Source organism: Schistocerca cancellata, chromosome 3 (genome assembly GCF_023864275.1).
Source record: "Schistocerca cancellata isolate TAMUIC-IGC-003103 chromosome 3, iqSchCanc2.1, whole genome shotgun sequence".
In the NCBI taxonomy this organism is placed as follows: Eukaryota; Metazoa; Arthropoda; class Insecta; order Orthoptera; family Acrididae; genus Schistocerca; species Schistocerca cancellata.
Genome location: NC_064628.1, coordinates 756,405,077 through 756,429,107, shown reverse-complemented (window position 1 = coordinate 756,429,107; position 24,031 = coordinate 756,405,077). Strand labels below are relative to the sequence as shown.

General features: G+C 45.0%; 1 protein-coding gene across 1 annotated transcript in view; it reads right to left on the bottom strand.

The window, feature by feature from the left end:
- Nucleotides 1-24,031, bottom strand: part of LOC126175779 (zinc finger homeobox protein 3) — a 108,565-nt gene that overhangs the window by 19,223 nt on the left and 65,311 nt on the right. Inside the window, exons 3-4 of the mRNA XM_049922752.1 lie at nt 11,289-12,013; nt 2,127-4,916 (exon numbers count right to left, since the gene is read on the bottom strand). Coding sequence (XP_049778709.1) covers nt 2,127-4,916; nt 11,289-12,013 — 3,515 coding nt within the window. The remainder of the gene's footprint in view (nt 1-2,126; nt 4,917-11,288; nt 12,014-24,031) is intronic.

The window sequence follows — 24,031 nt, the reverse complement described above, 5'->3', positions numbered from 1 at the left end:
TGATATCTAAATAAATCGTAGAATTCGGAGCCTGTTACATTTGTAAAGATAAGTTTACATGTAGTACGTTCGTATTTCACAAATTCTAAAATACGTTTATTTTTATTTCCTCCAATTTGATGATGACTGTGAAGCTGAAACTGCTTCCTGCGCAAGTAAAATAATATGAGACCTAGGCTGAGACTTACGCGATTTATTTACCCTATATCTCGGCGGATAACTCGATCTTCGGAAAAAATGAGGTATAAATTTCAAGAGGTATAAATTTTCGTCAAAGATATACAGATTTACCGTATGTCCGTCCTATAAACCATCTCCAAACTAAAAACAGAGATCGTCTGGATAACAAAACGCGGACTGATTCGGGTAATGAACTCGAGTATTTATAAAAGTGTCGTGTTGGCTATTCAATTTTGAGGACATACCCGCTCTGTACCACTAAATAAATGGTACGGCTGCACGTGTCATAAAGCAAAAGCCTCTTTCAGCATTGTTACGGTTTTGCCTGTAGAAGTACGCGTCGAATACCGAACTCATGTGTACAGCTAACATGTATTGTTATAGATTGTGTTGTGTGTTCAAACAGTTTGTACTATATAGGTGTAACCGGCGTAAAATTTTTAATGTGTGCTTGATGATGGAACCAACAAAAAGAAGGAAATACGAAGCAATATTCAAGTTACAGGTCATAAAACTGGTTGGAGAATCTAATAAATGTGCTGCAGCAGGGGCTTCCGATATAACAGAGAAGATGGTAAGAGACTGGCGAGAGAATGAAGAAGTAATTAAAAAACGCCAATAACAAAAAGTGTTCTATGAGGAGAGGAATACCTTGCTGGCTAGATTTAGAAAATACAGCTTAAGCACTGAAGTGGGGACGAGGCAATCCAGAGCACAGCAATTAATTTAAAGCAACAGTAGGTTCGTGTAATCGTTTCATGAACAGAAAAAAATCTGGTAATAGGGCAGAAAACAAAAATTGCGCAGAAATTACAGAAAAGTCGAAAGCACAGGCCATGACAGGCTCAGGTTTACAGCAATATTAACGTGCTCGCCACTTGGAAGAAAGTTAAAACCTATGGTCAATATCAAGCGGAAAACCACCCCTAAAATAAAATTTCCACCAAGCATTTTGTACATTTTCATAAAAAGAGATGGATGGACATGAATGGTGTAAAATTCTGGATGGACAATGTGTGGCAGAGGCGCCAGGTGCTTTACGAAATCAACAAAATTTGTTGGAGTGGGGTATGTTTCACAGTCACTTAACTGAAAATACCAAAAATCACTTAGTACGAAGCAATACCAAGACTGCTGTTATACGAAGTAGTTGGTCTTCGATGCTACACACTTTCTTTAGACGCCTCTTGAATGAACCATTCAAAGACCACATTGGTGAACAATTGGATGATCAGTGGGGACAAGTCGTATACGAAAGGTAAACAAACGTAGACGGGCTACATCACTTGATGTTTTATGTGATTTCGTGATCACATCCTTTCGTGATCAAATCCTTCAAGAAGTGTGGGATTTCCAATGCTGTGGATGGCACTGAGGACGATTTGTTCTTGGATACTGATAGCGATGTGGAAATCGATTCCTAAGGTGCAGAATGTGTTCCACAAGACGAACTTCTCAACAGCTAAAGTGAGGATGTACTAGAGGAGCTGCTTTCCTTCGATAATGAAGGAGGAGGATTCTGAACCGTTTTAAATGCATTGGTGAGCGATTTATTTTTATTTTACAACGGTTTTAATATATATATATATATATATATATATATATATATATATATATATATGTGTGTGTGTGTGTGTGTGTGTGTGTGTGTGTGTGTGTGTGTCAATCTATAATTTATATAAATGTCAATCTATGTTCTACGTCTTTCGTACAAGATGACCCCGATTTTGGGTGCCTCTTTTGTGTTTCACCTATCGTCTTATCTGCCGAAATATATGGCAAATATCACATTTACAGATACCGGTACCCACGAAAATGGAACGTTGTCCAGAGGAGGACAATCTGTGCATATTCACGTTGCGGATTAAAGGGGCCAGCAGATGAAAAGCACATGCCGGAGTGTTTAAGGGGAGTGTCAGTAAATGGAGCTGGGAGCTTTGACTCACCGCTTGCTGCTGCTGCAGTAGCTGGTGCTGCTGCTTGGCCAGCAGGTGTTCTGGCGCGGCGGCGGCGGCAGGCCCTCCGAAGAGCTGGCCCAGAGGGTCGAAATGCGGGGGCGGCGGCATCATCATGGGCACGAGCGGCGGCTGCAGGTTCATGGCGGCCAGGGCTCCCATGTTGAGACCCAGGGGGCCCAGCCCCATGGCCGCCATGCCCATCATCATCGGACTGAACTGCTGCAGCTGCTGCTGCACCGCCATCACGCTGAGCATCTCGTTCATCTGTTGCGCCAGCGACATCGATAGTGACTGCTGCTGCTGGTGTTGTTGTTGCTGGTGCTGCTGTTGCTGCTGCTGTTGGGGCTGCTGCTGCTGTTGTTGTTGCTGCTGCTGCTGTTGTTGCTGGTGGTGATGGTGGTGCTGAGCTGCCGGGATTGAATCAGTGCTGGAGGCTGGAGTTGATGAAGCGGTCGGAGTACTCGGCGCTGTCGTCGGGAGCTGCAGGTCTGGAGCTGGTGGCGTACTCTGCAGCGACTTTTCTTTAGAATCGTCGAAAGCGACGGCCTCCTTCTCGGGGGAAATTTCAGAGCTAATGTTGGCAGCGACCACGACAGATTTCTTCTCCAGCTCCGACTTGATCTGTTGCGCATACTTCTCCAGGAATTCTGGTGGAACGAGGTCGCGGTGAACTTCCTCACAGTGGGCCTTGAGCACCCACACGCTGGAGAACTCTTTGTGGCAGTGCTGACACACAGATTTAGCCAGCTCTGGTAGGTCACCTGCTTGGTGTTCGTCAAGAGGTTCAGTCTTCACTTCGATCATCTCGACATCGTCGTCGCCATTAGCACTACACCCATTGTTGGGCTGTTCGGAAGTGGAAGCTAGTAACTGTTGCTGTCTACGTTGGTGGTTCTCATTGAACTGCATTACCAAATCGAAACCGAAGCTCTCAAGTAAATGCTTGTACACCTGATTGGACTTTCGGGTGCTATTCATGGCCAGTCGCGACATGGGTTCTTCGCACGAGTTCTGTGCGAGCTGCAATTGTTGCGCTGGCTGTTGAGATGGTGGTGGCGTTCTGTCGCTACACTGTGGAGTCGGAGAGCACCGAGTAGTCTGTTGTTGTTGCTGCTGCTGTTGTGGTTGTGGCGCTGGCTGTTGTTGCTGTTGTTGTTGGGGTTGGGCGTGCGGAGGTGAGAAAAGTGACATGGGACTACCAAACAGACAGTACAATTGTTGGTGCGTAGCCAGCTGCTCCTGGCTCACAAAGAAGGCGTTGCAGCGCTGACACGATAGCATGCCGTGCGGAGCTTGTGGCTGCTGGGGCGAGGGCGAACTGCCCATAGGAACTGGTGTCAAGGCCGATGAGGTAGGAGAAGGTCCTTGAGATGCCGGTGGCGATGCCTGCTTCGGTGTCGAGCAGCTCATCATCTCGTGCATCATTTTCTTGTGCTGATCCTGCACCTTCTGCGGTTCGGGCTGTTCTATCAACGGCTTGCTGAGGTCGATCTGTCCCGTCATCGCGAGGTCCTGCAACTTGGATGCGCGGGTCTGGTGCAGCACCGAACGCATGTGGATGTCGAGGGTCGATCCCTGGCTGTAGGCCACTTTGCAGATGTTGCATTTGTACGGTTTCTTGTCGTCGTCCTCGACGCACGCGTTGGTCTTTGGCATCGGTGGTGGTGTAACGCCCAGACTGGCTGCCAACGCCGCGGCGGCAGCGTGGGAGGAAGCAGCATTGTTGTTGTTGTTATTGTTGTTATTATTGTTGTTGTTCTGCTGCTGCTCCTGCATGGCCCTCTTAAGCTTGTGCAGGTGGCTCACGGAGTTGTAGTGTACCAACAGTATGTTTTTCTGCGTGAAAGATTCTTTGCACACGTCGCACTTGTAGGGTCGGTTCGGGTCGAGGTACTTCTCCATAGGGTAGCTCAGTTTCTCGCCCTTGCGGTGAAGTAAGGTCTTGTTGTGACTAGTCAAGTAACTCTGGCGAGTGAAGGCAACTTTGCACCGGTGGCACTTGTACTTGCGGTTCGGGTCGTTGTAGCTGTCCTCCGCGATCGCCTGGCTGTTGAGATAGTCCTCCAGGAACTGCTGCTCCTTGTAGATGACGGAGTCGTCGCTGTTCTCGCCGTCGCCGCTCTGCTGGGCGCCGATGTCGTCCTGGCTCTGGTTGTGTTCTTTGGTAGGGCTGTCGTCCACTTCGGTGACCTCGTCGGCCGCCTCCATCTTGAGCGACTCCTTCCTCAGCAGTTCGTTGGTGGCCGGGTCGAGGACCTGGCCGCTGAGCCCGGCCAGCAGCAGCGGGTTGTTCATCAGGCTCTGCTTGTAGGCGGACAGCTCGTCCTCGGAGAGCTCGGAGTGCGCCGTCTCGACGTGCTTGTACAGGGCCAGCACGGACCGGAAGCTGCGGCCGCACAGCACGCACTTGGTGGCGTCGCGGATGAGGTGGTACTGCGAGTGCAGCTGCAGCTTCTCCATCGTCTTGAAGGCGAGGCTGCACTGGTTACAGCGGTACTTGTACACGTGCTTCTCCGACACCGCCGCGATCGTCGTGGTGGTCTGCGGCGTGCCCGGACCAGCCGGGGCCCCCGAGCGCGCGTGGATCTCGCGGAAGTGCATCTGCAGGCTGTGCGCGGTGGGGAAGTACTGGTTGCAGCCCTTCTTCCAGCACAGGTAGCCGGGCCCGCTCGGCGTCTGCTTCAGCTCCAGGTGGCCCTGCTCCGTCTGGTGGGAGCACAGTTCGTCCACGCTGCGGAACGACTTCGAGCACGTCTGGCAACGATTCTCGTCCGCATCCTGCACACAAGCACACCGCGCCATGCTGCATCACGACCGCCACAAACGAGGGCTGCTCCGGCAGAGCAAATACAGGAGGTGAGTTCAAGGTTTCCAATAATTCACCAAATCACTGACAGCTAGTGAACTGAAGGGGCCGGCAGAATAAAGGGCTAACCCGCAAGGGCGTCATTTCGAGTTACTGCATGGTACAAAAAAAATGGTTCAAATGGTTCTGAGCACTATGGGACTTAACATATGTTGAGGTCATCAGTCCTCTAGAACTACTTAAACCTAAGTAACCTAAGGACATCACACACATCCGTGCCCGAGACAGGATTCGAACCTGCGACCGTAGCAGTCGCGCGGCTCCGGGCTGAAGCGCCTAGAACCGCTTGGCCACCGTGGCCGGCAAACCGATTGCATGGTACATCTTGCACAAATCCAACAGCATGATCAGAAACTGAAAAGCTTGTAAGGGTATTGCAGTGGAGGTTGCGCAGAGAAATAACTTACGAAAAAAATTCAATACGCTGCGCCGTTTCCGAGGTATTCGGCGTCGAAGTTAGCCAAACAGGTCGTCGCGCGCGCAAATTCAAGCAGAGACGTGGCGCCAAACTTTTCCTTCATTTGGTTTCCTCAAACCGAACAAACGTACCTTCTGCTCAACCAGCTTAAATTTATCACTGCCGAAAACCACACGTTTTAACTGGTAATGACATTCGGAACAAGAGGCAACTCACAGATCCACGGGTGTCGGTGCACTGCCGCATTTTTGGGCGTGCAAGTGCTTGAATTTGCTCGCGCAGTGACCTGATTGACTAACTTCGATGCTAAAAAACTTGGAAACGGAGCAACGAATCGAATTTTATTCTTAACAGTTATTTCTCAGTGCAACCACTCTAGCTTTTCTTAGTGCTTCTGACCACTCAGCATAGAAGACAGCGCTCTCTAGTGGAACAAATTGAACTACTTGTTACTCTCAAAAGACAACAGACAGCGTGAGCATACTAATCGTGACTAAACTGCGACTTAGCCGGCCGCTTCAATTACAACTAAGGTAAGAAGCATGTTGCAGACTACGGCACAATACATGGAATCCAAGTCTCAAACAGGTAAGCCTACGCATTTTTGCGTTACTAATTAGTTTGTTCAGGCAACTGGTGACAAAGAAAAATGAAGAAGATGTAAATAGAAGCTTAATTAATCCACAATAGCGTGTTTAGAGGAATTTCTTGCTATTTCTTTGATTAGAACCTAAGACAAGAAAATTAAAAGACGAACTAATTTACGCTGTAAAGACTGCATTCCGGCAGTGCATGTGAAAATACTTGTTACCAGCACGTGACTGCGCAAACACAACAAATAATGTAGTCAGTCTAACCATTAGTAAACAGATGGTTAGTACGTTCTTTCACCGACCCTTTCACTGGACGTTTAACGACCAAAGTTACAACATTGTCTCGACAAACGCCATCTTCAGACAGTCACCATAGCGATCCGTTCTCCACGGCGATGGAAAATCGCTTTAAAATTTCTGTCTCCCACGAAAATCACTTAATGAAAATGAAATTCGCTTATGTCATTACTCTATGCATTCCAAACATCTGTTATTAATTTTAATTAGACCTGTTTTCTTTTGAAAGGGGTTAAATTTTGCCAGTCATGGAAACACTTTCAAACATTATATCCCGAAAACTGTTGAACTGGCTGATGTACCTTCATTTACTTGGTCGATTGTCAAAATAGTTCGTTAGGCATAGTCTCTTTCCAAAGTTAAGTGTCGCACAATGTTTGATGGGTAAAAGTTTAGAATGACGGCTTATTTGTCAAGATTTAACTCGTAACAAATATTAAGTGTAAAATATCAATCTTCTACGAAAATCACGAAGGAAGTTCTGAAACTCGTGTTTGTTATAGATCCCTAGTCCCTCAGCTACGCCCTTCTTTCGACTACTTTCATCGCAGATCATATGGTAGGACACGAGACTGAACATCACATCAATCTCTTACTGCAAGGCTCGCTGAAATCTAGTAGGCGCAATGCTTTGCGCAGCGGAAGTGACAACACAGTGGAGGCCGACAGTCAAGTCTGGTATTGCTGCGTTGCTCGCAGGGGTAGTCCAGTTGCTAGTTGTCTCTTGCCAGCTACTTTAAACCAGACTATAGTCACCTTTTTTTCACTTTACTACCAATTAAGGCGAGAGTGGCTTGTGGTGATTAATAAGTTTCTTTTGCATTTTCTGGTGCCACTTTCCATTACAAATCTGCTTTTTGATATTTCATGTTTACTTAGGACCCCAAATGTTACAGTATTTTCAAAACTACATTTACCGCCTGGACTGTTACTGGGTTTATTTATTCCACAATAGCAATGAAGTAAAATAAGAGAATACGGTTAAGACACTAGGATGGTGTCCTCATCAACAGTAAAGAACATGAACTGAAGCATTTCATACTTGGTAAAGACACACATACCGAATCGTGACGGAGAAGTAAATAAATCCAGTAACATTCAACGCGGTAGATGCTTCTGTTATTGTTATTACGGATGCATACAGATGTCGCTCATTCTACGTGACTTGGAACTTCTGCAAGCGCTCAGGAAACTCGTGCTAAAATTTTCCGAGGATAAGCCTGACACGAAAAGTGAGTGAAAGCCCTCTAGGAGACCTGACTTCCATTCATCACGCAATTTGACTTCCGCGACGTTAGAAGTAAAAACTGGGAATGTTTATCATCCTAAACGACACAATCAAGCCCCTACATTTCATCGAGTTAAGACTCAAAAACTGTTACGGGAGCAGAAATGACGTCTTTACCATTGCTTTAAACAGATTCCACAATTTCGTTTTTTTAATTCAGCTGTGGTTCAAGACTTTTGGGCCACTTCGTTTACACACGTGGTCCGTTTCTCACGTCTGTGGTAGATCACCCTCGACTATTAAACGTGTAAAACACCAAAATTAGATAAAAAATATTCGGATTAGGACTATTTTCAGGTACCTTACGAGTGTATAACGTCAATAGAAAACATGTTTTTGAAAGTGTTTGGGAATCGACCTAGTTCTACCACAGATCGTCATCGATTACTAAAAAATACAGCAACTGTCACATTCCAAACATATGAAACCTATATTATGAGAAGGAAAACCATGCTCATGGTAACACTAACACCGGCCATGAGGATAAAGGATAAAATTTCAAGAACCCTGAAAAGGGCAATTAAGATAGATTTTCAAATTTAATCCTACAAGGTAGAGATAGTTCCTACGTCATAATCAGCGTCATAATGATGGTATCCCAGGGTAAAATAACTTCAACAAACAAATATCTGAGATGACTTTCAGAAAATGGGCACATGTTGCAAAAGTGTTGATAAATTCATATGTTACTGAATAAGGTGTATGTTATCGAAATGAAATGTAAATAAGGCGTTCTGCGAATGCCGAATGCAGGGAGAAGAAGATGGAACTGAAATACTGACCGGGCCAAAAACGGTCAAATCAAGAGAAGTAAAAGAAGAAAACCCAACCCTCCGAGTGCGACTCACTTGCTTCAATAGTCACGGCTAACGCGTAAAAATCACTCATTTTTCGCTGGAACTTCCGTTAGGTTCACATAACACTTATTAAAAATTACGACTAAAAATTAATAACGAAAGTGAGCATAAATACAGAGCTGAAATCAAAATTGTGTGAAACGTTACGAGTATGTAAGCAGACATCAGCTCTAAAGGAAACTTTTCCATCGGATGTTATCTTACTACACACACGCAGTAGAGTGGATGGATATCAGACGAGCTAATGATCGTCTTGTTGATGACCGTCTGGAGCCAACATCTGACACGTTGCTCAACCTCTCTCCCTTATTAGTTTACGATTCAGTTCGCGGCCACCTTTCCGATGTAATTAACGATGTTATCAGGCAGCAGGACAGTGAGTCCGTTATCATGGCGATGGAACAACATTGCTTTTTCAAAATTAGTACGTCCTCATAAATAACTGGTCATGTTACACATACTGTCGAGGTGAAATGTACACAAACTACGCAGATGAGCGAACAGAATGTTCTTTGGTGCTTATCAAACGATTATCAAGTGGCACAAACTTTTGCCGAATGTGCGGCATGTATTGTTTGGAATATTTTGAATTTCACTGCATTTAAGAAGTATTAATGGTGTATACTCGCCTCTCTTGTCAGCTCCTACTAACTTTATCGTTAGTTTCCTTTTAAGTTTTGCATTTTCATAACCTTTTTCTTTTTTCGAAAAAGAAGGAAAAAAACGAGAACTTTTCCTCAGTTACACTATTTCATTATTTATTTAGCCACTACTAGTTTCAAAACCAAGTTCTCATTTTGAAGCACTCACTCGCATTGTAGTTAGACAAGCTGTTATTGTACTGCCTTACACACAGACATGAGTCAAATCACACGTAAGGTGTACTTCTCTAATGGACAATTTCGCATGCTTTGTCCCAACATAGCGTGTGTGTATTTTAGCTTATAGCTAAGCTAGGTCAACAGCAGACATTTGGAAAACAGGCTGAAGAAATATTATATTTCATTTTACTGTTTATGCACTTTATAGTAGCCATGCGGCCGAATTCGCAGTAAAGTGTTACTCAAATACCTCGAAGCGGCATGTGCTCGAATAAAGAACGGCAGATTCGAAAAACAAATACTATACTGGAGCCCATTTGCCAAAATTTGGAGAGGAACACCACAGGCAGATGGAACAGAGAGTTCGAAAGACAGCTGGAGTCGACTGGCGACAGGAAAAGACCGGAAGAAACAGAACAACCTGTTGGGATCTTATGTTGCACTACGACTCAAAGAGGTCACATCACCAAGTGATGATGACGACTACGACTATTGTGATGACGATGATGATGGTGGTGGTGGTGGTGGTGGTGGTGGTGGTGGCGGCGGCAAATGAGGAAGAGATAGTTGCAGTTCAGGAGTATTTTGCAGAGCTTTACAGAACCTGCTTTTTCAATAAGATGGTACAGCTGCAGGGTCGCTGGATCAAGTGTCCAGGGTTTTCGGAAATTCCCGTCACAAATTTCTACGACTTCTAGAGGAGAGTGAGTGAATAATGTTATGAATAGGAAACCATGTCCGGAAACATGCCGTTTCTTTTCTACGACGATTTCCGCTCAGATGTTTAACTCATCCATTTCTGCTTGAGGAATTGAATCAGGTGTGACGCAGTACAATTACTACGTAACAGTTCGAAAGCAAACATAACGAAATATACATTTATTGCTTAGACACATTTGTTTGTACTAACACTTGAACAATACGTGTTTACATGATTGCAAAACACAGAAGAACCCAGCATACTGTACACGCAGTACGTAATGTTTAAGTATTAATACAAACAAATGTGTTCAAGCGGTAAATGGATGTTGCGTGATGTTTCCTTTTAAATTTTTACCTAATAATTGGACTGCGTCAGGCAAATTCAAGTCCTCAAGCAGAAGTTGCTGAGCTGAACACTCTGGGTTGATTACTTTTGAATACATTATGGGAGAGGCAGTGATCAATGTCTTACAAATATTTACTATTAAAAAAAAACAGTCTTGTTCACGATTTATTTATCAAGGTTACTGGTTTCGACCACTACTGTGGTCATCTTCAGACCATTGAGTAGGAACCTCTTTCTGTTGGAGAATCTCCAACAAAAAGACGTTCCTACTCAATGGTCTGAAGATGACCACAGTAGTGGTCGAAACCGGTCACCTTGATAAATAAATCGTGATCAAGACTGTTTTTTATAGTAAAAAAAAGAAGAATAAAACAGCTCTGGGTTGAAACTGCCGTAGAACGGAAACGGTGCGTTCCAGGACATGGATTCTTATTTGAAATATTATGTACCAACTTCCCTGTACTCCGAACACCCTGTATATCTGTTTCCAGGGCTCTCGAGTGTCCAGCCGGATGCGATCGTTGAAGTCCCACGATATTTCGGCGAATAACCTTTCCGCCATCATCAGGTGGTTCTGATGGAATGATCTGTCTCCTCATTGTCAGTGACCATTCCATCAGAACCACCTGATGATAGCGGAAAGGTTATTCGCTGAAATATCGTGGGACTTCAACGATCGCATCCGGCTGGACACCCGAGAGCCCTGGAAACAACACACACGCCGGGAAAGCCTCCGATCACACCCTGTATATCCCTTGAAGGGGACTATGTGTAGTAGTAAGATGAGTTGTTTACGAAACAAACCCTTTATCTTGCATTTTACGAGACTTATACAGCCACCCTCGTCTGTAGTACAGGCACTACCGGTGCGTAAGAAGTCCATATAAATCTTTAACTGGCAATAACTGAAGAAATACGTGCATCTTATGGGACAATATAGTATTTTACAGAAAATTATTTACCTGCTGATGGTCGACCGGCGACTGTGGTAGATTCTCGTCTACGGAGTTGACATCGGACGAATTGTTGTGCTTGCTGGTGTCCAGCTCCTTGCAGCCACCAGACGACGAGGAACTGACCGGGCTGACCATCTGACTGGCGTGGTTTGGCGCTGTCTGCTGTTGCTGTTGAGGTTGCTGTTGCTGTTGCTGCTGTGGTTGCTGACTGAGCTGAGGGGTTTGCGGAGCAGGAGGACCAGGCGCCCCAGCGTTGAGCCAGTGCGACTGGTCGACAAGCAGCAGCAGTCGCTGGAGGCCCTCCGAGTTGACCGAATGGATCTGCATTACGTGCCGCTCCAGGCTTCCGCGGTCGCGGAAGCTGTCCTGGCAGAGTGGACACTGGAACTCCTGCTGCTGCTGCTGCTGCTGCTGCTGTTGTTGTTGTTGTTGTTGCTGCTGCTGCTGTTGCTGATGGTGCTGCTGCTGCTGGTGATGGTGGTGGTGCAGCTGAAACTGCTGCTGGTGGTGCTGCAGTTGTTGCTGCGTCGCCGGCGGAGAGGTGAGCTGCGAGTGCTGCGCCAGCACGTGCGCCTGCGTCCGCATCTCGGAAGAGCTGCTGTAGTTGCAGTAGGGGCAGCCGTGCTGTCCACCCCCGCCGCCCCCGTCGTCGCACTCGGGCTGCTTCGGCATGCCGCCGCCCTCCTTTGCCTCGGTCTTCACACTGTGCTGCTGCTGTTCCTTGCGCGAGTCTGTGGGCCGCGCGGGAAAAAAAAAGAGACAGTGAGACGTCCGTCAATACGTTGACATTAGATAACGGAGAAGGTGAGTGTCAATATATGGGGCCAGGTAAGTACTGGAAAGACGCTAACAAGAAAATCCTTTGTCTACTCTTATCGGGACTGTTGAGGAGATACCATTCGAATTTCATGGTCGGCGGGAAAAACGAGATAGTGCCGGATGAGGAACTTCCTGTGTATGAAGCCGCAGTTCAAACAGAGGGTTACAATTATCACATTTATTCAAATCATACAGTGAAATGTAATACCATACAGTAGTGCTGACTGTAGAATACTGAAAGTAATTCAGCCGACTAAAATTTCATTATTATTATTATTATTATTATTATTATTATTATTATCATTATTACTACTTTGCTTACTTACTTACTTTTTTCCTCAGCGTTCTTAGACAATCTTCCTACAGAGTACTAGTACTGAGCACTGCAATGTGAAAATTACCCAATAGTTCCCACAATGGGTGGTGTTATTGGTGATAGATGGTAAATTAGTTCAAAAATGGTTCAAATGGCTCTGAGCACTATGGGACTTAACAGCTCAGGTCATCAGTCCCCTAGAACTTAGAACTACTGAAACCTAACTAACCTACGGGCATGACACACATCCATGCCCGAGGCAGAATTCGAACCTGCGACCGTAGCGGTGGTGCGGTTCCAGACTGACGCGCCTAGAGCCGCTCGGCCACTCCAATTAATTAGTAGCATGAAGTACAGAGGGCAAGTGACTATCTGAGTTTAACGGAAAAAACGCGTACCGAAATTTTCGCTTTGCAGCAGAAAATGCGCTGATACTTCTTGGCAGACTAAAACTGTGCCGGTCCGAGACTCGAGCTAGGGGACCTTCGCCTTCCGCAGAAAGTGCTCTATCAGCTGGGCTACCTAAGCATGACTCACAACCCGTCCTCACAGCTTTACTTTCGCAGTACCTCATCTCGTATCTTTCAAACTTCACAAAAGCTCTCAAGCAAATCTTGCAGGACTACTACCCCTGAAGACAAGTGCAGCTGTGAGGACGGCTCGTGAGTTGTGTTTGGCTAGCTCAGTTGGTACAGCACTTGCCCACGAAAGACGAAACTCCCTTGTTCGAGTCCCTCGGTCCAGTACGGAGATTTAATCTCCCAGGAAATTTCAAAAGCTTACATGTTCAATACACTTATTTCTCTTCGTGAATGGGAGGGCGTTCCGCTATAGTGACTAGGAACTTGGTGAAACAAATTACTCAATGATTCGTGTGTACGTCAGAATCGCTCCACTTTACAGTCTGTATAAAAAGGGTAAGAATTTAATCACAGAAAATCGACAACTCCCTAAAATTATTTCTTCACGAATTGCTGAAACAATTAAGAGACAAAACTGCCAATTGCCCAATTAGCGCTCGTAATCTTATATTGTCGACAAAGCTAATGACGTCGTCTTCAACGGGTCATTAACATACCCTCCACCTTCTAAAGAACCTGATAATGAAACCGCCACAAACTGCCGGCTGGTTATTAAGCAGAAAATATCCGGTAGGCAGGCGTGGAAATCATCTCCAGAAACATCCGATTCCTTATCTCTCCTCTTTACTTTCAGCGATAAGAGCCACCAAAGATCAAATAAACACTACGTGTTTGAAAGAGAGAGCAAAGTGAGTAAGGAGATAACGATTTTCAAAACAAGCGTCTCATCATCTAAACGGCTTTTAATTCAAACCGGGAAGAACCAACGGTCTGTTTCCAGTATTGGCGGTTAAATCTGCGCCGATGAGCAAACACGACAGCAAGCAAGTTTCAGGACACTGTCGTAATGTTGAGATAAGAGAACGTCAGAAAAATCAAAGGCGTTTAAGTGACTCACTGCCGTTAACTGTAAGACAAACTTAGCTTCAGGCCGATTCAAAGAACAAACGTCCGTTTAAAACTTAAATTACTGTTATTTCTTACCTCGGACAGAAATTTTCCCAACGAGGGCAATTTCAGCGGATGTGAGGTGACAGAATTGCGAATGGAAACAACAAATTCCATTTCCTTCAGGGCTAGTTCATAAGGTATGAGGGAAGCCAAAGGCACCATAACTGAAATACTGTATTTCTAGAGAGGACGTACTGCAGTTAGCAGTGGCCGCTTACAGCGCCAAACTAGGATGGACGCAAGGGGTGCCAAAGTGCAAGATTTGTATATAATGCGTATCACACTTAGTGGTGAGAACTGAAATAGGTGAAACCGTACAAGGGATAAGGGTGGTCGGCAGAAAATAATAGGCCGCTTGTATGGAAAAATTTTTTCTAGCTGGCCCTGGTTTTCTTTTAGTTATCACATTTGTGTCCACAAAATTATTAATCAGCAGGAATGAGAACAAGTGTGATGGTGGGGCAGAAGCAATGGGATATGACTCGGGGAGAAAACTGAAGATTTTTTTTTTTTTAATCACGTGGAATCTAGTCTCACAGTCTCATGAAAGTAAATATAATTTCAGGGAATCTTAACGAAACGGATGATATCTATTTTGCGAGTTTAAAGGTTGGAACTCTTAGTGTATTGTCCTACTGAGGAAACCAGCCTTGGATCGCCTGGAAGAAGATAGGGTTAGGCTGGCACTTGGATGAGTGAGCGTCCGGGTCTGCTGAGTGCTGGCCGGCCGGAGTGGCCGTGCGGTTCTAGGCGCTACAGTCTGGAACCGCGTGACCGTTACGGTCGCAGGTTCGAATCCTGCCTCGGGCATGGATGTGTGTGATGTCCTTAGGTTAGTTCGGTTTAAGTAGTTCTAAGTTCTAGGGGACTGATGACCACAGCAGTTAAGTCCCATAGTGCTCAGAACCATTTGAACCATTTTTTTTTTTTTTTTTTTTTTTTTTTCTGAGTGCTGTTGGCAAGCGGGGTGCACTCGGTCCTTGCGAGGCCAACTGAGGAGCTGCTTGATTGAGAAGTAGCGGCTCCGGCTCCGGTCACGAAAACTGACGAGGTCGGAGAAAGCGGTGTGCTGACCACATGCCCCTTCATATCCGCATCCAGCGACACCTATCGGCTGAAAATGACACGGCGGTCTGTTGGTACCGCTGGGCTTCCCGAGGCCTGACGGACTGAGTTTAGTTTTTAGGTAGGGCTTTACGTCCCATCGACGATGAGGAGCCCAAGTATGGATGGGGCGGGGAACCATTCCGGTCTTCGCCTTATGCGATTTAGCGAAACCACCAAACACCTACGTCTGGATGGCCGGACTAGGCTTTGAACGGTCGGTCCTCTCGGACGCTAGTCTAGTGTCTTGCCACCTTGCTCGGTGGAAATGTTGTGGAGAACGGACTAAGACACTCTGATTGTCCGTGGCCACAGTTCATTTGTCTCTAGGACTCAATACGGGACTGGCTCCTCGCGCGCTCGCTTTAAGAACAGTAGAGAGCTCTGCAGTGTGGTCGAGAAGTCCCCGTACGCCCTGATATCGAATTCTAACTTATTTGATTTGTTTTAGTACAAGTAATCACGTACGTATTATATGCGAAGCATACCGGTATGTTTCCCATCATGCTGTAAACACATTTCATACGCCTAAGCCGGCCTGAGTGGCCGAGCGGTTCTAGGCACTTTAGTCTCGAACCGCGCGACCGCCACGGTCGCAGGTACGAATTCTGCCTCGGGCATGGATGTGTGTGATGTCCTTAGGTTAGTTAGGTTTAAGTAGTTCTAAGTTCTAGGGGACTGATGACATCAGATGCTTTAAGTCCCATAGTGCTCAGAGCCATTTGAACCTTACGCCTAACGCAGCCTCAACAACATTGAGAAGTTCATCGTTTGTAGCATAACGCCTTAATGACCCCTCATAATAACGAGTTGTCAAGTGTGGTGAGGTCAGGGCTTCTTGGTGCTCATTTCAAGGGAGCTGGTGATGGCCATGAACCAGCCTATCCACCAAAGTGTTCATTCAGGAACTCGCGCACTGCAAGACGGTAGTGAGGAGGTACTCCGTCTTGCTCCAAACCATGTGTGTTCTGTGAGGTCCCTTTCCCCAAGCTGAGGTACTAACCATGTTTGTAACATATGTAAATAATTTGCGCAGTGTTGTCATCGCTGCCATATCATTATTTGGGGCGGGTTCCTTTCTAACTCTACTGTGTCTTTGGTCGAAACTACTTCCAGCCCGTGATCTGCGATAAATGGCACATAGAACGTGCGCTGATACTTCAGAGCTGGTGAGTGTCTCAACGGATTTCATTTCGATGCAACGAAAGCTCCGAGAATTTTGAATGAGACGACAAGAATTCAGCTCAGAGCAGCAGCGAAGAGGCGGGGGAAACCTAATAAGCGCGCGAGCAAAAACGAACGGCCGCTGATTAGTGTGGCGCGTCGTTATGGCTTCATCGCGTCCTCTCCGCTCGTCGCCGCGCGTCGCGTCGCAAGCGGCGCGCCAGCCCGCCGGACCGGTTGTCTGACGGATGCTGCGGCGGCGGCCGCTCCCGCAGTCGCCGCCTTCTATTTTTACTATTTATCCCCGAGTTTCGCTTCGTTGTTAGTTTGCGGACCCGCCCCCCGACCAATGGCAGGCCGCGGCCGCTTCCAAACAAGGCAACAATGATCGCGGGCCGGCTCGGACGATTATTGCGGCTGGGGTGGGGCGTCGGTAATTAGAGCTGCGAGCACACCTGCCGCCGAGCGTCTGACGCGGCCACGGGCGCGCTCCGGCTGCAGCCGCGGCCGCTGCCCGCAGAAGGCAACCGTGCCGTCTGGCACCCCACGCGGCGGGCCTTCGCTACAGCTCCCAGCCTGTCTTTGTCTACCCAGCACCACGCATCTAGGCTGGACAAGAGTGAGGCTTGGACGTAATGTGATTAACGTTTTCTCTCAGCAGGCTACTGGAATGTCTGGGCGCTAAGCTGATTGGCTACTGGTTGTCTGGTGGAGCACCACAAACGGTCGCATCCTACTCCACTCAAGTTCGAAGCCTCTGCTTCTAGCACCTCTGATTATTAAAATGTAGCAAGTGTGAGGGGCGTTAAGTAAGCAATGCAATGCAATGGCGGCGCTATAAGTAGACACGTAGACGTGACGTCGAACGAAGATGCGTTCCAAGCAGAGAGCTGTCATCGAGTGTCTTTAGGCACAAAACCAGAGCATCGTAGATATTCATCGGCCGATTGCAGAATGTCTACAGAGAAGTGAACAAAAGCACGACGAGCCGTTGGCAGAGATGTCTTGCCATCATGGCAACAAGGTCCTGCAAACCTGTTTGTGACTCCTGCAATGTTGAAACGTGTGAATACTCTCATTCTAGCTGATCGACTAATCACGTGCGAGCGCGCACGCTGGGTTTGTCGCCGCCTAACAAAAGACCATAAAGAGCTACGAGATATGTGCGAAATTGCCTTCGTGTTACCAGGCTTATCGTTCCAAATTTTTTTGTCGAACATCGTCACAGGCGATGAAACTTGGGTTCATTAGTCTGAATCGGAACCAAAACGGCCAATCATGGAGAAAAACTTCAAAACCGCACCCTTAGTATGTAAAGTCATGGCGACGGTCTCCTGGGATTCTGAAGGGGTTATTCTGTTTGATTTCCTCCCTCCTGGCCCAACGATCTACTCTGACAAGTGTCGTACTATTGTCAGGAAAGTAAAGAAATGGCTTCAGCGTGTTCGTCGTCTTCTCCGTGACAATGCAACGTCTCACACAGTCCGCGCACCCGGGAGCAGCTCACGAAACTTCATTGGACTGTTCTTCCTCGCCGGCCGGTGTGGCCGAGAGGTTCTAGGCGCTTCAGTCTGGAACCGCGCGACAGCTACGGTCGCATGTTCGAATCCTGCCTCGGGCATAGATGTGTGTGATGTCCTTAGGTTAGTTAGGTTTAAGTAGTTCTAAGTAGTTCTAAGTTCTTTGGGACTGATGACCTCAGATGTTAAGTCCCATAGTGCTCAAATTTTTTTTCATCTGTCCCACAACCCGGATCTCAACACCTTTCGATTTCATCTCTTTGGCCCAATGAAAGCTGCTCTGCATACCCAAGCAGCGAAGTGGCGAAATGCCGTCGCAATGAACGGAGATTGCGTTGAAGGGTTCGTAGCCAAAGGAGTGGGAAATAAAGTGTACTGGAGTCCTGAATAAAACTAACCTGCTTTCAGAAAAATATGTGTTGTATTACTTTTTGAACGCCTCTCGTAAGTATTCAGTTAATCTACGGGACACACGAGAATTTGTTTCCTTTTCCATTGAATTAACAGAAATTCGGCAATAAATATCAGCAGTCTACGCAGGTAGACGCTTACAGGAGTTACATTCAATCTATTCTCTCAGTACTCTTCTGTCACATTATACTAGCGGAATACTAAGGTAGTTTCCATAGAGTGGAACGAGATTCCATGTTATTTAATCTCGGAGAGAGCGTCACAGACGAACTCAGGAAACTCCAGTGGTAGATGCTAACAAGAAAGACGTAGTGCATCGCCTGGAGACACTTAACTTCAAAATACCGAGAACCGAGAACCCTTTTAGCAATTAAGAGTCAATAATAATGTTACTTGGCTCAACTTACCTCTCGTGTACTAACTTCGATGGTAACATTTACATCATTAATCCGATACGCCTGTTTCAATGTAGAAAATTAAGAACTGCTCTGTAGCTCTAATAACGGGATGTTTATAGCGGTAATGACGCAAAGAAAATTATTCGCAAAGTTAACCGGTCACGAGTTACTGTCGCAACCCATCGTTGAAGTCTCCACGTTGCGCAAGAGCGCAAACTTTATAAATTATGAGTGCCAACACTAATATCCCGAAAATTCACCAAAAGGGCTAATTATGGTTGAGATGAGATTTTACAGGTTGGGACTCTTTGCCTGTTCTCCAAAGCAGGTGTTGCGTAGAGAGACGAAAAGTGCTGTGTCCTGAGTCGCTTCTCCAGATTCGGGGCTATTAGCACATTCAAAACGCATCAAGTGCTCGATTTTTCTATTGTAATGCTACGTGCGAAGCACTCAGGAGATGGCCCAAACGGGAGGAAACTACTGATAAGTGATAAATGGCAAGTTGAAGATTAATCATTGACGTACCATTGCAGTTATGGAAGGGAGTAACACAAATTCTGTACGAATTTGAGTGTTCTCGTTATGATGTCCGCAATGAAAACCAAATGTTGGTAGCAAGAAACATTCAGTTGTATGTTACAGAAGAGCGGTGCTGAAAGCGCGTCGCTACAAAGGCAGCTCGATTACTTCAAGCCGTCCACGTATGCGCAGCCTCCCCCACCTCGACTAGCGTTTACGTGTGAGGTATATAAAGAGGAGCCCCTTCGCGGCGATGCTATCTAGCGAAGATGTAAAGCGCGTGTACGCGATATGCAATGGATAAAGCAAATTGTTATGCGTCGTGCGGCCGCACTGCTATCGAAATCTCCACTGTGGGAAACTGGTTTCCAACGGCACCAACACCCTGCTGTAATTATTCCAGAATATATGCAAAACAGCCGCACTCTCGCCTCCATACTGGACACAATCAAAATGACTGAGGATAATAGGCGTCAAAATTTGAGAACAATGAGCCGAAGCACTAGTGGCTGCTTTCGTCACCGTCCGGATATAACACTTAAACATAACACAATTAAACAATGATAGATGGCAGCGGAAGCGACACACCACAACGTTACATTTACTGCGCTAGGCGGCCGCTATTAAAACAGTGTTTCGGAACCAGGCAAATATTTCCTAATTAATACAACACGCGCTAAGGGAGTACAAAACGGCCAGAAACTGCGTATACACTTAAACCTATATGAGAGGTATTTGCTATAATAAGCTTGAAGAAAAAAGTACTATGGCACATAAATATTTATTAATTGCGGTTAATTGTAATTTCTCTGGAATTAGTTCTGACTGTAGATGCTGCACATCTTGATAAGTACGAGGAGTATATATTAAACGATTTATTGTATGTAGTCAAAGGCCATAGTTAGGGCGCGCTACTGAGGCATGGTCAAACTGTTTAAACATCAAATAAGGCTACATACTCATGTGCGCATGATTACAAAGCAATTAACAGCTGATTGGTTGAATATTACCGTCATATGAATTTTACGCACTGAAAAGAAGAGTAAGTGCTTGCTGCTAATAATATTACGGCTGTCTGTTCAGTAAATTAATCAACATATCAACTGCTGACCTGTTAATTTTTCACAGTTTCCCGGTCAAAATGAAGCAGTTCTCCGAGACACGAACTGAAGCGGACGCGCCTCAGTACTATGAAACTTTCTAACCGTGCGCTGCAGTCATTTAGAGAAATTGTGCGCAACCTGACTAGGAACGCCCGGACCAAATGGGTTCAAAAAATGGCTCTGAGCACTATGGGACTCAACATCTTAGGTCATAAGTCCCCTAGAACTTAGAACTACTGAAACCTAACTAACCTAAGGACATCACACACACCCATGCCCGAGGCAGGATTCGAACCTGCGACCGTAGCAGTCCCGCGGTTCCGGACTGCAGCGCCAGAACCGCACGGCCACCGCGGCTGGCGGACCAAATGGGGATAGTTATTCTCTCGCCTACGAGGTAAATAATTTTTAATATTTTTTTTCATCCACTTCTTTCATCAACTATTCTCCTATAAAATGCAGCACTAGTCTCGTTCACATAGCAGAGTTTTCCCTCCCTTGTTATCTATACATTAGTCCAATATGAGAAACTAGAACACCGAGAGACAGCAAATCTATTTTCCGCCGTTTTAGGTGGTCAGTGTGAGTGGTGGAATTAACAGTTGCAGAATGAATACTATTATCCTTATAACAGGGGTAACTGTATCTTCAAGGAACTGCGTGTTCGCGAAATCAGGTTAGGAGCGCAAACAGAGGACATCATCTAAATAGTCCGTTTAACGGGCTGTATGAAGTAGTGGAATCTAGGATACCGCTAGTATATCACCAACCGAAGAGCTAACTGTATGTATTGTCCTGTTCACTCATGACAAGCTGCTTCTTGCATTGGTGCTTCGTCCCACCTCTGATGGATTATAGCCCCCTTCAACACAAACTTTATTCCTTAGTAACGACAATAAATACGTGGAATCACTTAGTTCTGAATGATCTTCTTATTCAAGTTCATATTATTCGAGATATCATTCCACTGAAGGTTCTGTTTAACAATGCACCGTTTTTGCATTACGAAATCATACTTTTTGCTCACCACTAAAGCCAGACCGCGTAAAAAGAACAGATAATCGGACTACACATATAGTTTCTATCAGCGTGATCCCGATGCTGACGAGATCTTTCAGTAAATTTGCGTAGCTTCTTTTCCGCTGGTTGGATACAGGCTTCGATATACACCTACATTTTTATTCTAGTGACGAAATTTTCTTAGAAGTTATAATTTTCGTTACGGAAGAGAAATTGTATTTCCCAAACAGTTCATATACGTAACTAAAGTAGCTTTTGAAGTAGAAATCGTGGTTTGTTTCTCCGACGGAATTGTTTCTTTCAGCGGTATTCGCTGCTAATGGGCAACTGTACTATATGCAGATTCTGCGGCAAGAGGGAGCGTTATTCACGTATTATTCTAGTTATCAGGGTGGAGTATGAAGAGTTATTTAGAAAATATATATGTAATTTCAATTAAGTCCCCTTTTTGTGTGACTTGCTACAGCTAAAATATGAATGTAATCAAAATGATTCGATTAATAACTTAAAACTATTTTCGTTCTTTGGGATTAGTTTAAAGTGCAACAAATAGTACAGAGAAATTCCTGGTACATGAAACCTAGATAATTGTGCTAAGAATGTCAGATTTGTTATTAATTTGAATGAATACAGTTAGGATTTATTAGGAGTACCTGATATTCAACTACATAGTAACAGCAGACATTCTACAGGGGTCATGACATAATCTTGTCATACTATTTATCAATAAATAAATACTAAATACAAAACTATTTTAACAAGTAACGTAATGAGTGTACTCTGTACTCGTCAAATATGAAAAATGCCCCGTTGGACGTAACAGTGACTAAATTGACTAAATATCACCACAATAAACAAATCTCATCAATTTTTCTGTTACAGCGGAGTTGAATTAGCTGCCATTAATTGGACATTGCACTTTCCAAGCATACTCTTGCCTTGGCAAGTGTGTTGTGAATATATGTGTAATTAGTTTTCGCGGAAATAATCACTGTTATGCTGTCGATTCGCCGAATACGTATAAGATTTCGTTAGGTGGCCGGTTCAACTGTGCAATTTTTACAAATCTATTGTAGCAACCTCAAATTATGGTGGACTATTTGCTTCTTAATAGATACTACAGAGATGTTTTTCCGTCTCGGAGAAGACTAGTCCAGATTTGAAACCATATCGTCGCCAAATACTGGCCACTGCGTCCAGTGAGGCCTCAAATGGAACTCGTAAGGGAATTCTAAGATCGTCACTGAGAAATGTGAGGTATGGAGACAGGTGCCATATAATCTTGTTTTATTGTGATAGTAGTTAACCAGAAAAAAGGCTTTCCTATAAAGTATGATAGTATCAGAGATTGAGCAATAGCTCAGATGGAGTCCACAGACATACCTCAAAAAACCTGTCCACATAGATTTATATCTGACCTGTTTGCCACGAAATGTCGCTGCCCACATTTAAGTGCTCCCTCACACGAATCAATGGTTTGGCTGTATGCTATTGTTGCTGCTGTAACGAGTACCATGATTACAGATCTCAAGTCAGGCAAACCGCGGACTCCCGATGAAATTATATGATTATAACCCAAAACATAATTATGTAGTGAACGGGTTAGACATTTCTCTTGAAATACTAGTACCCCGCCAAAACGTCATAGCACACAAAATTGGGCAGTAAACGTATTTCTTTCAAGAAGTTTAAGACAGCTGTGGACCCGATTGTAACTAAATTATTTGAAAGAATGCGTGTTTGTTGAAACTGACAATCGAAAAATTATTTTCATTTCCAACTATGAATCGAAACGATTGAGAAAAGGAGGTAATTTCTAAGTTCTTAATCAAAAATAATGACACCATTATACTTCTGATATAATACACAGGCTACAGAATTCAGTAAGTTATGCTGTTTAATTCACTTTCTGAACAGCGACCTCTTTCCAGCCACCCTCCGTCCTATTGATGCCAGTGACGAAGGTCAGTGTTTTTAATAACAGATCAAGGATACAGACGGTATGAGGGCGCCTGGGATACCAATATGATGGGAGAATAGTACTGGTGACTTCAGTGATGTGTACAACAGGCAATTAAGCGGAGAAAAAGGTATACAAGATTAAAAGAGAAAAAGGAAATATAAGTCACTGGGCGCAAAGTTACATGTAATAAGGAGGTTTCAATTTATGCTTCACCGAACGATTTGGCGTTGTGGTGAGACACTGGTCACGTATGCTGGAGTACGCTGCTTCAACCTCATCTGGACATTCAAGTTTAGGTTCTCCGTGCTTTCCCCAAATCGGTTAAGGTAAAAGATGAATCGGTTCGTTTCGAAGAGTGCAGCCGATTTCTTTCCCCTACCATTACCCAATGCGAGCTCTAATGGAGTTTTCTGGTTTGCACTCTGATAAAAATGTACAGATTAAGAAAAAATTAAACATACAAGGATTCAGGGTCCAAAAAACCATTAGTCATCGAAATTTCTTTTCGTTGGCCTGTGTTATTCTTGGATCAACATGCAAATTTAGAATTCGAACTCAGCAAAAAAGTGACTGACAGCTAATTCGTTGGTGTTTACATTATCTTTTCATTGTGAAAATAGTGAAACAAACACCTATCACCAATGAAAAGAAATAATGAAAACAGGAATAAAGGACGTCTAACACCCGTCGTCCTCATTCTCAATAGACTACCGCAGTTCGATACCAGCCTCTTGCACCAGTATACAAGAACGAAACTTTTCTCATTCAGAAGTTAGCAAAAAGAAACACACTGACGGAGGCCACTTGCAACAGTGGTCGCAACGTCGGGTGTTTTAAAACAATAACTATGCGATCACACATCCAGAGTAATTTTATTGAC